At 43.5% G+C, this 15,735-nt stretch overlaps 1 protein-coding gene and 1 non-coding gene across 3 annotated transcripts in view; both read left to right on the top strand.

The window, feature by feature from the left end:
- The window catches only part of DEK (DEK proto-oncogene), a 57,686-nt gene extending 41,951 nt beyond the window's left edge, over nt 1-15,735 (top strand). For both annotated transcript variants that reach the window (XM_068236960.1, XM_068236961.1), the window contains exon 11: nt 10,493-15,735. In XM_068236960.1, the coding sequence (XP_068093061.1) occupies nt 10,493-10,504 (12 nt within the window). In that variant the 3' untranslated portion in view covers nt 10,505-15,735. The remainder of the gene's footprint in view (nt 1-10,492) is intronic.
- Nucleotides 1,087-1,218, top strand: LOC137520065 (small nucleolar RNA SNORA57). Its single transcript, XR_011021411.1, has one exon. It is a non-coding gene; the product is annotated as a small nucleolar RNA SNORA57 (small nucleolar RNA).

Below are 15,735 nucleotides of genomic sequence, written 5' to 3'. Positions count from 1 at the left end.
TGAGATGCTATTAACGTTAACCACTTGATGACCGCAGTGTTAACCCCCCCCCCCCCTTAAGACCAGGCTCTTTTTGGCTGAACTGGGCTCTGCAGGCTTTTCAGCCTCCTGCACAGCCCAGCTAATAAGTATGGTGATCGGAGTCGCCTCCTATTTTTGTTCCTAAGGGGACATGCTGCCGGAGGGGTCCGATCGCTCTTGTCACATTTTTTTCTTTCTTAGCCTGTATCAGGCTCGATCTCCCCCTCCCTCCTCCCCTCCGTGCATTACACTGAACAGAACGGTGATCCGTCCTGTTCCGCCTCCCATAGGCATCAGCCTATAAGAGGACGGCAATCCCCGGCTAATCAGAGGCCGGGGATCGCCGATCTCGTACAGCGCTGCTGGAGACCGCAGCGCTGTACGCTTGTAAGCAAAGGGGCTTTCTTTCCCTTTTCGTTTACAAGCAGCCTGCCAGCCGCAATCGGCGGCTAGCAGGCTATTCACGGAAATCCGCTCTGTAAATGGGCAGGGAACGATCGCACATGCGCACGGCCGTTCCCTGGGAAACAGCAGCCCCAGGACTTGACGCCAATTGGCGTTAGGTGGTCCTGGGGCTGCTGCCGCGGTCACGGCCATTGGCATGAAGTGGTCTTCAAGTAGTTAAACTGATTTCGGGTCATGAAAATGTTATCAAATTTACATAGCGTGAAAATGGACCAATGGAATTCCACCTTAGCAAGTCCATTTTCAAGCTACATATACATTTGTGTACAAAATTTGCACCTTCATCAACTTGGAATTATTTGCATTTTATTGACCATCACTACAAACATTTGAATTCCTACTTTAATCACTTTTTAATGTGCCTACCATAGTCTAAAGCAATTTTTTTTTTTCCTTTTGCTTGAGGGTAGGGCGACCAATTAACTTATGTTTTGGGGTTGAGGGAGTGCCCAGGCAAACGGGGGGGGAGGGGGTAGAGGCAAACCTATGTAATGTCTTGCTCAGAAAGCACAACTTTGGCTCTGGTGCAGCAAAGTAAAATTGCTGGCCACCATTCTGCCCATGCATGGTTTTTAGACTCCCGTCACATTGTTTTGCTATCCTCCATTTCTTGGCATGCAGGAGATTGCCAGTACTCTTGTGTGTTATGTACGGAGGTAAATAAACTCAGTGCTATGTCTTCGGTGCCAGCTCCTCCATGAGCTGGTTCTATCCTCAATCACTGGGACATCATATTACAGTTGTAAGGTATTATTGCACATTGAAAATTGGTAGTTTTATAGAATTTTTTTTTTTTTTTTTTTGGTACTAAAAGTTTTTTGTATTGAGAAATATCAAATGAAGCAGAGTATAACAGCAATCTGTACAAGAACATATCAGTAATGAACATATTGTTCCAGTCCTCAAAGAATTTTAACAGTATATCAAATCTGATGGAAGGCGGTGTTAGTCATAAGTAATAGTACCAAGAACATATAAAACCTTTAAAACAGTGTTGGAACAGAGTAATATAACCCGGCCTCCTCCCGATCCCATTCCCCATGAATTTTTTGGCTTTGTTTCCAGTCAAACTTCTCCCAACTCTCCCACAAAAGGCCCATTTAGATTAGGATAGTTCTTCCTCCATAACTATATTAATATCCCAAAAATCCCATACTTTTTCAAAGGCCGAGACAGTATTATGTTTGATAGCTAATAAATAATCCATATTTCGAATAAATTCTATTTTGGATCGTACTCTTTCTATTGTTGGAGGGGATGGGGACTTCGAGGCAGCCACTATGGATAATCTAGCAGCCACTAGGATAGCATTTGCCATTCTTTGTGTAGAAACTCGAGTGTTTGGGATAGGAAGGCCCAAAAGTAGAACCCAAGGATCGTATGGGACAGCTTTTCGAATAGTCTAGTTTATTAATTTGTGGATTGAGGACCAAAACCTCTGCAATCTGGGGCAGAACCAGAATGTGTTCCAATGTACCCTTCTGTCCACAGCCCCTCCAACATCTATCAGAAATCGAAGAAAAAATAGAATGTAAGAGTTCAGGAGTGCGATACCACCTGAAAAGTAGTTTATAAATGTTTTCTTTTATCAATATACAGATTGAGGTACGACGGGCATTGTCCCATATCTTTTGCCATTTAGACATGTTCATAGGGCCTGATAAGGCTGTTTCCCATTTGGACATATAAGAATGGTATTCTGAAGATTCCACAGGAGTCAAAGTAATAGCCTTATATAAGAGTGAGATCATACCTTTCTGCCTAGCCTGGCTCCTAGTAAGACGTTCAAAGAATGTTATATGTGGAAATGTTAGGGTACAGGATAGAGAGGACATAATGTCGAATTTGTAGATCGTCAAAAAGCTTATCCCCAGAAATCAACCTTCCTGGAGGTCTTGAAATAAGAGAAAACGGTAAGCTGGAGCAGGACAAAAATCTATCGGGTAGTCTAAGCCCCTAACTCCCCAGTACTCCTGAAAGGTGCTAGAAAGTGGCCTCGCAAACGCCGGGGACCCTAATATAGGGGAAAGTAAAAAGGCCGTGGGAATCCAGCGCAGCGCTGCTGCATAATTCCGCCAAAATTTAATTGTAAACTTAACTGAAGAAAGAGTGGTCTCAGGAAGATCTTTCATATGTGGGTGTCCCCAAATATACAGGATCTTCTCAAAAAATTAGCATATTGTGATAAAGTTCATTATTTTCTGTAATGTACTGATAAACATTAGACTTTCATATATTTTAGATTCAAATACACACACCTGAAGTAGTTCAAGCCTTTTATTGTTTTAATATTGATGATTTTGGCATACAGCTAATGAAAACCCAAATTTCCCATCTCAAAAAATTAGCATATTTCATCCGACCAATAAAAGAAAAGTTTTTAAAACAAAAAAGTCAACCTTCAAATAATTATGTTCAGTTATGCACTCAATACTTGGTCGGGAATCCTTTTTCAGACATGAATGCTTCAATGCGGCATGGCATGGAGGCAATCAGCCTGTGGCACTGCTCAGGTGTTATGGAGGCCCAGGATGCTTCGATAGCGGCCTTAAGCTCATCCAGAGTGTTGGGTCTTGCGTCTCCCAACTTTCTCTTCAATATCCCACAGATTCTCTATGGGGTTCAGGTCAGGAGAGTTGGCAGGCCAATTGAGCACAGTAATACCATGGTCAGTAAACCATTTACCAGTGGTTTTGGCACTGTGAGCAGGTGCCAGGTTGTGCTGAAAAATGAAATCTTCATCTCCATAAAGCTTTTCAGCAGATGGAAGCATGAACCCACTTTTGAACCAGAAACAGCGGCAGCCACGCCTGACCTGGGCTACAGAGAAGCAGCACTGGACTGTTGCTCAGTGGTCCAAATTACTTTTTTCGGATGAAAGCAACTTTTACATGTCATTCGGAAATCAAGGTGCCAGATTCTGGAGGAAGACTGGGGAGAGGGAAATGCCAAAATGCCTGAAGTCCAGTGTCAAGTACCCACAGTCAGTGATGGTCTGGGGTGCCATGTTAGCTGCTGGTGTTGGTCCACTGTGTTTTATCAAGGGCAGGGTCAATGCAGCTAGCTATCAGGAGATTTTGGAACACTTCATGCTTCCATCTGCTGAAAAGCTTTATGGAGATGAAGATTTCAGCACGACCTGGCACCTGCTCACAGTGCCAAAACCACTGGTAAATGGTTTACTGACCATGGTATTACTGTGCTCAATTGGCCTGCCAACTCTCCTGACCTGAACCCCATAGAGAATCTGTGGGATATTGTGAAGAGAAAGTTGAGACGCAAGACCCAACACTCTGGATGAGCTTAAAGAGAATCTGTATTGTTAAAATCGCACAAAAGTAAACATACCAGTGCATTAGGGGACATCTCCTATTACCCTCTGTCACAATTTCGCCGCTCCCCGACGCATTAAAAGTGGTTAAAAACAGTTTTTAAAAGTTTGTTTATAAACAAACAAAATGGCCACCAAAACAGGAAGTAGGTTAATGTACAGTATGTCCACACATAGAAAATACATCCATACACAAGCAGGCTGTATACAGCCTTCCTTTTGAATCTCAAGAGATCATTTGTGTGTTTCTTTCCCCCTGCATCTCTCGTGCACTGAAGTTTCAGGCTGCTCTTTTCTTCTTGCAAACAGCTTTGCCCTTGTCTGTAATTCCTCACTATGTGAAAGCCCAGCCAGCTCAGAGGACGATTTATCCAGCTTGTAAAAGATGAGAGAAGAGAGAAGCTGCTCTAATCTAAATAATACACAGGCAGTGTGCATAGAGGGGCCAGGAGGGGGGAGTTCATAGCAGAACCACAACACTGAAGAACTTGGCAGCCTTCCAGACACAGGCTGACAAGTCTGACAAGAGAGAGATAAGTTGATTTATTACAGAGACTGTGATAGTGCAAAGTGCAGCAGTAAGCCAGAAAACATTAGAATAGCTTTTGGAACTTGTAGGATGATAAAAAACAGGATGCAATTTTTGTTACGGAGTCTCTTTAAGGCCGCTATCGAAGTATCCTGTGCCTCCATAACACCTGAGCAGTGCCACAGGCTGATTGCCTCCATGCCACGCCGCATTGAAGCAGTCATTTCTGAAAAAGGATTCCCGACCAAGTATTGAGTGCATAACTGAACATAATTATTTGAAGGTTGACTTTTTTTGTTTTAAAAACACTTTTCTTTTATTGGTCGGATGAAATATGCTGATTTTTTTTTTTGATGGGAATTTTGGGTTTTCATGAGCTGTATGCCAAAATCATCAATATTAAAACAATAAAAGTCTTGAACTACTTCAGTTGTGTGTATTTGATTCTAAAATATATGAAAGTCTAATGTTTATCAGTACATTACAGAAAATAACGAACTTTATCACAATATGCTAATTTTTTGAGACGATCCTATAAGCTAAAGGTGAGTGAGGGAGGGTAGTCGCCTTCTCTAAGGAAACCCATCTGGCATGTTGAGGTCTTTTAGCCCATTCTTTTATCTGTCTATAATGAGAAGCTAAATAGTAAGCTTTTAAATCAGGAACGCCCAATGCCCCTCTCTCCCTTTGCGGGAGATTCTAGGTTTCTTATGCCTCCAAATAAAACGCATAAAGTCTGCCTGTAGGGCTCATAGATGACTCAGAGGGACTTGTGTTGGAAGGGTTTGAAAAAGATAAAGAAGCTTAGGAAGGGAGTTCATCTTTAGGGCATAAATCCATTCTATCCATGAAATAGGATAGGGCAGCCAGGTTAGAAGATCTGCTCTAATTTTCTTAAAGGAGAACTGAAGAGAGGTATATGGAGGCTGCCATGTTTATTTCCTTTTAAGCAATACCAGTTGCCTGGCAGCCCTGCTGATCCTCTGCCTTTAACCTCCTTAGCGGTAACCCTGAGTCAGGCTCAGTACGGAAATCCTCAGCTCAGAGCAGTAATCCAGATTTGAATCCATTGGAGGTGTGGAATGTGCAGGGCTGCCACAGATCTATCAAGCAGTATGCTTTTTAGGGTCTGAAAGCTTGTGAAAAAATTGCACCGCTTTTGGAGAAAAAAAAAATCTGGAAATAATCATACCGCCAGGGAGGTTAATACTATTAGCCATAGCCCCTGAACAAGCATGCAGCAGATCAGGTGTTTCAGACTTTAAAGTCAGATCTGACAAGACTAGCTGCATGCTTGTTTCTGGTGTTGTTAAGATACTACTACAGAGAAATAGACCAGCAGTGCTGCCAGGCAACTGGTATTGATTAAAAGGAAATAAATATGGCAGCCTCCATATACCTCTTACTTCAGTCCCCCTTTAAAAAGGGGTAGGTAATTAAGTTCAGTTTGTGGACCCCTAAATACCTAATACTATGAGACTGCCATTTTCATGGGAAGTTCTGCTTAAAGTGAACCGTAAGCCAGGAAACGAGTTTTACTCACCTGGGGCTTCTGCCAGCCCCATGCAGCAGTCCTGTGCCCTCGCAGCCACTCACTAATCCTCTGGTCCCCTGCTGCCAGCAAGTTTAGTTTTTGCCGACAGGCCCATCAGGACTGGCCACGCGTAGCTTTTTCCGCATTCCCGACTGTAATTAGCGCTATTGCAGGCCGCAACGCGTACAAAAATACGCATTGCCACATATCTATGTGTGCGTAATGCGGCAACGCGTATTTTTGTACGCGTTGCGGCCCGCAATAGCGCTAATTACAGTCGGGAATGCGGAAAAAGCTACGCGTGGCCAGTCCTGACGGGCCTGTCGGCAAATACGAAACTAGCCGGCAGCGGGGGACCAAAGGATTAGTGAGTGGCTGCGAGGGCACAGGACTGCTGCAGGGGGCTGGTAGAAGCCCCAGGTGAGTAAAACTCATTTTTTTTTTTCTTGGCTTAAGTGTCTCTTTAAGCCAAGCCAATGACTCTTGTGAAAATAGAAAAGTGTTTTTTTTTGTTTTGTTTTTGTTTTTTTACTGCAAACCTAGCTGCTATTGTTTTTTCCCTTTTTTTTTTCCTCTCCAGTCAAATCTGACATTTGAAGTGACACACATAGATTTTGATCTGTTGTGATAGGAAATCACAAGCAATTTTATAGGAAATCCATTGGCTTAAATTTTATATGCCCTTATTTCTCCTTTTAATGTTAATTACCAATATGCTTATGTAAAGTTGATTTTAAAAACCAACCAATTTATGTTCTTTATCTCTCACTGAGGACTCCAGCTTTGAGGTGGCTATAGCTGACCAGTGACCACCAGAAACTCTGAAGCTATTTACACATTTAATATTTTTGTTTGGCCAGGACCATTGTTCTAATTGCTTCAGCCTGATAACCCCTCAGCGTTGTTGGTCTCTTCACTAACAGTAGGGTGTATGGACTAAACCGTGTTAAGCAGAATAACGTGCGAAAAGTCTTGCTGCATAATGAGAGCAGAATGCAATGTACACTGTTCCTTCATTGCTGTCTGTGCAGTCCTAGTTCCTGAACTAATCTCCTTAACTACTTAGCGACCACCCCACGCCAATGGGCGTGGTCACAGCGGCGCCCCCAGGACAGCGTAAGGCCAATTGGTGTCAAGTCCTGGGGCTCAATTTGCATAAGATCGTGCGCGTGCATCTCATGCTCGGAGGGCGGAGCTCCGCCCCCTCTTCCGTCTCCGAGCGGTTATTCAGAATAATTTATTTCGCCAAGTACAACGGGGGTTGTACCTGGAATTATTTTTGGCTCTTACAGGGTCGGAGATGGTACAACACGTGCATGCAATTCAACACATACAATCAGGTACAGTAGTACAAGTAAGCAAATGCCTAAATACACATATAGCCCATACTGTAGTGAAGGACGTGTGGGGAAAACTGGAGTGCTGTGTGAGGGGAGCAGCCTGCCAACTACTGACGGCGCTCGCTCGCTCCAACAACTCCAGATGCCCCGCAGTGTGTCCTGGAAAGGAGTGGATAGAGAAATAGAGAGAAAGGATAGCAAAGAGACGAACCAAGGCAAGAAGAGAGAGACAGAGGCAGGGTCCTTATGGGGCTGCAGATTAAAAAAAAAAACCTGGGTCCGACAATCAGTCCAATTGGTGTGCAGGGATCTCCCGAGGCAGCGGCAGTGAAGGATCCCTCGATGGGGAAATGGACCAAAAATCCGTATGGATGGTGGTTGCAGGCAGAGGGGACCCTGTGCTCCTGGCAGCTGAAACCCACAGAGAACCAAGCTCTCCATGGCCCATGGGTATCCAGGGCTGCCATGTGGACAAAAAGGATCCTCCAGCCTTGGTGGATGAGGCCTGCCATGGCTTCTCCCACGGGCAGTGAGAGGCTGGGGGCAGCAGCGGAGGACCAGCTGTGACCCACCTCTGTGCAGCAACCTGGATCCTCCGGCAGCGCTTGCTGGCTGTAAGCGGTGGGGGAACAGCTGTGAGTTTCCCTACTTGCGTCCTGGTCTCCATAGCGGCGGCTTCCTGGTCTCCATGGCAGCGGCTTCAGGGGATGGCTGTGGACGCTGGTAACTACCTAGTGGAGCCGTCCTGGATGATGCTGGGAGCCGTTCTGGATGACAAGCTGCGGTGCCTGGTGGAGTCAGCGCGGGTGATCTGGAGGTGGCAGCGGTTGATCAGCGAGGCTCCGTGCCGCCTCTCCCATGCCTGCACGTGGTCTCCGTCCTCACGCCAACCCGCAGGCTGCGATCCGTGGCCGGTTCGGAGTAGGATTAGCCGTGTCATGTCCCTCGCCTCCCACCTCAGCAAGAGCGGAGCTCAGAGGTGAGTGTAGGCAGAGAATGCCTTAAAAAAAAACAGAAAAGGCCGGAGCCCTGTGGCCGTGGCGTCCAAGTCCGGCGCCATCTTGCTGTATCTCCATGCCAATCTAGCTAACGAACAAGTCATTTCTGCTAGATTTGGATATTGCCACTCGGGAGACTGTTATATGGCGTGATCGCCGTCTATTTACTTGTACAGCGCTGCGATCAGCAGCAGCGCTGTACTGGGGACAGCTGTGTGACACGGCTGTCCCCCTGGGGGACAAGAGAGCGATCGGCTGAGAGCGATGACAGCCGATCGCGTGATTGGCCGGCTGGGGGGAGGGAGGGGATTTGGGGAAGAAAAAAAAAAAAGTTAGTAAAAAAAACTCAACATAAATATTTATTAAAACATAAGTAAACACAAGGGGGGCAATAAGACCCCACCAACAGAGAGCTCTGTTAGTGGGGAGAAAAGGGGGGGGAAATCAAACTTGTGTGCCGAGTTGTACGGGCCTGCAGCTATGCCTTAAAGCTGCAGTGGCCCATTTCGTTCAAATTGCTCTGGTCTTTAGGGGGGGGGGGGGGGGGGGTTTACACTGCAGTCCTAACTGTCGGCATAAAATCAAAAGTAAATTCATTTTTATCTGGTGACCAAGTAACAAGGATGCTAACCAGGCAATCCAAAAGATAAAATCGCTGTTACACTCTACTTTTTCCTTTATAAGATTCACAGGAATCATAACGTGGACAGTGCAAATGTTATGTAAGTAGAGCATGCTGGGTGGGAGAAATATCTCTGTAAATGACAATTTTTTTTGATTTTACACACACAATTGTCCATTTACAGAGATTTCTCCCACCCAGCATGGGTATGTGTAAAAAATACACCCCGAAATCCACGTTTCCTGTAGCGTGGATCTGGGCGGTTGGCCCTAGAGCTGCGCAGCCGCACTCGCAGCTATGCGGACTGCGCGGCCAGCTCCGGCGGCCATCTTTGTGCAGGCAGGAGAGCCGGGCCGTGCGGTCGGGGGCCGTTTGGGGGGCTATTGAGCGGCGGGGACCCTGCAGAACAGCACAGGGTGCGGACGGCATCCTCCATGTCTTCCAAACTGATGCAGGTATCTAACTTTTTTTATTTTTTTTCAACATTTAGCCTCGGAAGTCCTTTAAAGGAAATATCAGGCATTTTTGAGAAAATGAGAACTACAGCTTCCTCCAGCCCCTGGAAGGGCTATGTGACCCTCACCACAGCTCCTCTTCCTGGGTCCCCTCTGTAGCAGTCGGTGATCCAGCGAGGTCGGCAGCCTCTGCGCCTGCACAAGCGTGGCAATTACGCTCATGTGGCCTGGAGCTTTGTGCGCAGTACTTCTGCGCAGAATGCTCCTGGCCACGTGAGCGCAGAGGCGGCCTACGCAGGGGACCCCGGGAGACCAGTGCAGAGCTGTGGCGGGGGACAATTATAGCCTTCCTGGGGCTGTTGAAGCTGCAAGTAAGTAGTTCCCAGTTTCTTAAAAATGCCTGATATTGCCTTTTTAAAGAGTACATGAGGCGGGAAAAAAAGTCAACTCGCCTGGGGTTTCTTTCACTCCCTAGTGTATTTGTCCCTCGATGCAGCTGCAGTCTCCCAGTCGTCGGTGTGGCTTTCGTAATGGCCGGGTCAGGCTCTTCTGCGTGGATGCCAGCAAGCGCTGAGTTGCAGGCTATAATGAGTCATAGTATTGCTTTCATGCAGCAAGACTGAAAATTGAAGGTTTTGTACATACACACATCCAGTTTTGGTTGGACAATTTTACAACTGCCATGTAGAATGAGAGCTTACCTACACGGTCTGTTTACAGTATTTAAATTCTATTTGCCCTCATACTACATGGAGGTGGTAAAATTGGCCAATCATAATTGGATATGTGTATGCACCCTCACTAGACAAAACACAGAACATTTTTATATTGTGCTTTTCGCCTTGGGGAACTCAAAGCACCAGAGCTACAGCCACTAGGTCAGGGTCCATAGGCAGTAGCAGTGTCTTGCCCAAGGTCTCCTCCTGAATAGATGTTGGCTTACTGAACAGAAAGAGCCAAGATTTGAATCCCAGTCTCATGTTTTAGAGGCAGAGTGCTTAACCAGTACATTATTCAGGCACTACAAGGAAAGACCTATAGCAGGAATTTAGGTCATGGGAGATGAATAGCCTCCTGTAAGCATGGTGTAACCAGTCATGTGTCCTCCAAAGAGAGGATACACATTTGTCTCATTATCTGTAGTTACCTGTTTATGTACTGCAGAATTCTCATCTGATTTCTCTCTTGCCTTCACAGCTTATCTCATAGTTCTCTAGAAGACTTCATTTTATATGTGGAGATTACCTGAGCTCTTGGAATATGCGCATTCTGACCACAAGCTCTCTGAGAATCAGACACCAGCAAAACATTTTTGTTTTTACCACTTTGGGTACAGTGTATTTTTAAGCAGATTTTGCTCTTCTGAGTTTCAATGCCTGTGTAAATTGCTTGATTAAAACATATTTTTACAGTAATCTGAACTGTATTTTTTAAATATCCTTCTGTGCTTTTTGTTTTTCCGTATTGTTCGAGTTGATGGGCATTTTGGTTGTGTAATTTATTGTTATTGCAGTACATTAACATTTGGATTTTTTTATGTATTTGCACAAAAAAAGCAGCTATGTGCAGTTGCTTGATGTAGGCAATCTGCTTTTAGTAGTTAGGACTTCTGTAAGTAGGTTTCTGCTTTGTTGCTGTGGAATATTGCAAGCTTAATGTACACCTTTGTCTAAACATAGTTGCAAGATTAAAACATGCTTCACATTTACAGAAGATTCTTTCTACAACCTCTTGCCACATGAGAGATTAAAGATACTATAAAGTCTAAAATAGACATGGTGTGCATGGCGTTCCTCTTAAAAAAAGTTTATATTGACTTTGGCTGTGTTTTCATTGTAACTCATCCTGTACACCTACTTCCAGCACTTAGCCCCGCCCCCTTGCAGCCGAGTCCTGTGGCGCTATATCTGATACAATGCGCCATGGCACTCGGCTGCAAATGGGGGAAGCTAAGCTCTGGAAGTAATCAAAACCATTCAGAAGGTCTACACACTCAATCTTGCAGAATAAAGCTTTTTCTTCACATATCGTGACAAGTCAATTCACAGTATACCAACAATAGTTTTGTAGCCACGGCGGGTCCCCTTTGTCAAGGTATTAGAACCAAATGGTAACCTCAAAAGCATAGTTAGCCTTACACCATTTACGAGGTGCTGGACCAAATAAGAAGTTATCAAAAAAACAAAGGGTACCCGCCGTGGCTGTGAAACGGTCATCGGTTTATGTTGAACGGACTGATGTCACGATATGTGAATAAACGAGTCTTTATTCTGCAAGATTGAGTGTGCAGACCACCTGGATTTTTTTTTGTTTACTGCTTATATGGTCCAGCGCCTTATAAATGGTACGCGACTCAATATCTGCTTTTAAGCTCTGGAAGACACACGGGGGTCTCTGAGGATGTTACACTGAAAACGCTGTGTTTTAGCTGTCAAAGTTGGTATAACTTTGTAGAAGAATGCCATGCAAACCTTGTCTAGATTAGCCTTTATAGTCTCTCTAAGGCTATTAGATTTTATTTTTTTATATTTTATCGTTCATTTGAATGCATTGGGGGGTTTTCATGTTGGAAGCAACAATCCCAACAGGCTTTTCCAACAGTATAATGCTTCTTCATTCCAGTGCAGAACATCTGGCATTTTGGTGCACTGGATGCAAGGTGTCATTCCGTTAAATGGCACAGGGACATCAGTTACCTAGACTGGGGACTGTCACATAGAATGTCACTTGGCACCACTTCCATTGTGAACAAGCCCTACAGAATAATTACGTACTTAAAAGTTCCTCCATTTTCACATAGAAAGTGTAAAATTGTAAACCAGATTTATCACTTCTTTCTTCTCCTATGCACATTGCATATAAAGTTTCAATAACCTTGCATGTAGATGTTGCTATTTTTGTACATGTTTCATGTAAACATAAATATTTTGTGTAATCTTCTTTTCATTTTGTTTCTATTGGCTATTCTTTTGCAATATACAAAAAGTATGGAAATTACCTGTTTTAACGTATTTCTATTTTAGAGCACTGTGTAAGAGAACCATTTAGTTCTTTCCAAATACCGGGTTTTGCTATGATTATCCAATTATTTTTTTTTGTTAATCTGTTGGGATAGTTTCTTTGCCATTCTGTGTACCTGCAAGTTTGTACAGCGGTTCTTTAACTGTCTTCTGTGCTGACTTTTACAGAAGACAATTACCTACATGTAGAGGAGCCATTGTTCTTAACTGGTGCTTCATCTATCCCTCTAAGGCATGCAGTAGCTCTTAGCATATTTGAGGAATTACCGAAAGGCTGTCCTAAATGCAGTAAATCAGTGTTTCTCAACATTTTATTGGCATGTACCCCTTTTAAAACCCTGTACTCACCAAGTACCCCCTAGCATAGTAAACATTATCACAAGTACCCCCTTTACAAATATATATTTAATCATAGTACATGATAATATTCTAAACAATTTCCAAGAATTTACAATTGTTTTTGATTAGCTAAAAGACTAATTTGGGGTTGTTTACATAAGATTTATCATTTTCTAAAACTCTAAATTTGTTATTCTTGGTTAAGTATATCAAGCCCGAGTACCCCCTGGAACCATCAGAAGTACCCCCTGGGGTACGCGTACCACACGTTGAGAACCTAGGCAGTAAATGACATCCATTAAATAAACTAGCCTGTTGCTAACCATAGTGTGAGCCGCTGGTTCTGTTAGACCGCTGCTCTTATTCTATAAATTTTGAGCAAGAGTCTTTAGCTTAGTAGCTTTATAATATGTATAGCCGTATTCAAGTTACAAGTTAGTATACATGATACTTATATTTACAGTAAGCTACAACTGAAATATAGCCTGATTAAAAAGCACTTCCTTTCTTACCTATGTGGGCAAACTGTTCTTTGAAAGCAAGATGAGGCTTTGATTGAGGCCTTATTCATACTGCATTCATTTTTTCCCTCCCTGCACTCTGAAAACTCATAAGAACTTGAGTCTTTGGACTTAATACATTTTCTCAGTCCATTTGGGATTGGCTTCTGTCTGCACTCCGTTCATGTTTAGCATTTAATATGCTGCGGTAACCCACTGTGGGATTTAGTGTGAACAAGGCTTTCTAAAGGCCCATACACACACCAGATAAAATGCAGCCAATAACGACCGCCTCTGCTGAGAATCCTGTACATGTACAGCAGCCACTGAACGATCATCCAGCCTGGTGGATCACATTGGTCAAGCGAAGGGAGATAGCATTGTTATACCCACTTAACCAGCCCACCGCATGTTGCAACCGCACCCGCTTATTTCAGTAGGCATGTTCAAGCAGATTGATAAACCCAACTGATGACCATGCATACTGCATTCTGATCATTTCTCTTAAAACACATGTGCAGTAAATATACTTGTAATGTTCTGTCTTCACTATGCCAAAACAACCCCTTCAAACTACTTTTGCAAATTCCAACATTTGGAAAGTCATCTGTCCTAGGTATATCTCTCATGGCTGTCAGATGACCATGACTGTACCCAGGCAATGGCCTGTACATGAAGCATGGCATGTGTGGGAGAAAAACCACCTAGGCCACCTTAACTGAAAGCAATATTTGTAGGGAAAGGAGTGTGGAATACAAAAGGTATGTTTTGGGGACTTGCAAGCTTTGTTGAAGTGCAGTTCTTAGCCTGCATAAGAGTAACAAAGTGCTTATTTGGGAAAAAATACTGTTAAGAGGGTAATGTCTACATTTCTAGAAAACTGATTGGACCAGAGCTAATAAGTTTTAGACATTTTTTTTTCAGAACATAAAATATTTAAACTGCTTTTATTGCTGGAGTCTAGTTCTGTAAATTCAGAGCAGGTAGTGTGTCCTCGGGCTGAACGTAAACCTGACACTTTTTCAACTACAGTTAGATCTTTTAGCCAACCTACCAAGTACCGTAGATGTGGCCAAAAACTGATTTTGTTAGTGAACCAAGTGGCACTGTTTAGCCAATGGACGATGGAAGATGCAGCAATAACGTGACTCCATAGCCCTGTAACTATAATAACACATGCAGAAAGGAAAGCTCTACCACTCTTGGTTTAAAGAAAGCATTTTTACAGCACTTTACAAAGTACATCAAACAAATACCATCACCATGAACCTCGTAAACCTTTCAGATTCTAGGGTCTGTTTTTAATGCAAATTTGGGAGATCCTTAGACAAAAAAAAATGTAAATTACACTGGGAGAGGGAAGCCTCTGGGACCCCTGAAGGTCCACGGACTCTCACCTGCGCAGTAGCATCGAGCCACCGATCGGGCTTGGCTGGGAAAAGCGGACCCATTCGGCTTTGTACTAGTGCGAAGCTGCCTACACAGTGCAGGTGAGCTTTGTCAATGGGGAAAGCTATGAAAAAGCTCACAGGGAGATCCAGAGGCTTCCCACTCCTTAGGCAAGTACTCAAATTGGGGTCTTTCTCCCCAGGGTCCCATTTAGGTTTGTAGTCAAGAAATTAAGTTTGTATGGCTGAGGGCTCAGACACACTAAATTACCGCAATTTTAATGTACGTCAATGGGAGCGTTTAACAAGCTCCCAGAAAGCACTGATGGCTTAGGGCTCTTTCACACTAGGAGCTGATCTGAGCGTTTTGATGAATTACTGCTAGTTTGTGTTTAGAAAGGTAACGAGTCTATTTGACTTTCATGTTTTACATTAGACTAAGCATTACGTTACAATGCATCTGGGAGCTTCGTAATGTCCAGCCGTGGCGTTTTTACTGTTGGGTAAATTAGAACTACTGCCGCTAATCAACGTCCCACCGCAACTTCCTGACATCACGCGCAGGCCATTACCGCGTGCTGGAAATTGCCTCCTGCACGCGTTTGGTAATTTGAAAGAACCCTAAAAAAGTGCTTCTAGTGTGTCTGATCCTGTCTGTGTAAATAAATGCATACGGACAATGCGAACTACTCCATGCAGAAGTGTCCAAGTTAACTGCAAGGATACTAGCAACTATATTTATTGTAATACATTCACTTTAAGAATTCCTTCTTTATACTGGACACTTCATAGTGAATTGGCTACATTTTGCCAGCATCAGTTTTGTGCCGTTTCCATTTACACTGAACAGCCAAATTTAGCTCTAAAGAGGTTTTAAAGGAAGGCTTGAAATAAAAACTGATAAATGTATGCACATTCCACTTGCCCTAAATATGGTATAATCTGTTAATTTTAAATTGTACGTATCCTGTTCAGTCTTCATTTGGTTACAAATCTTACTTACCTTCTAAGCAGAATGCCAAAATGTTTTATACATGTTAACATTAATGGTGCGTTTGTATTGGAACATGTTTTTGTTTTTGCATTGGGGCATGTATTAACCTCCCAATAGCTTAGGTGGTGTGTTTGTTTTTATAGTGTGAATTATGTACATTTTAAAGTTCCAGTATGTAAAAATAAATCTTTTAAATATG

Source organism: Hyperolius riggenbachi, chromosome 5 (assembly GCF_040937935.1).
Source record: "Hyperolius riggenbachi isolate aHypRig1 chromosome 5, aHypRig1.pri, whole genome shotgun sequence".
NCBI classification, from domain to species: Eukaryota; Metazoa; Chordata; class Amphibia; order Anura; family Hyperoliidae; genus Hyperolius; species Hyperolius riggenbachi.
Note: the sequence above shows the minus strand (reverse complement) of the source record. Positions and strands in the feature narration are given on the sequence as shown.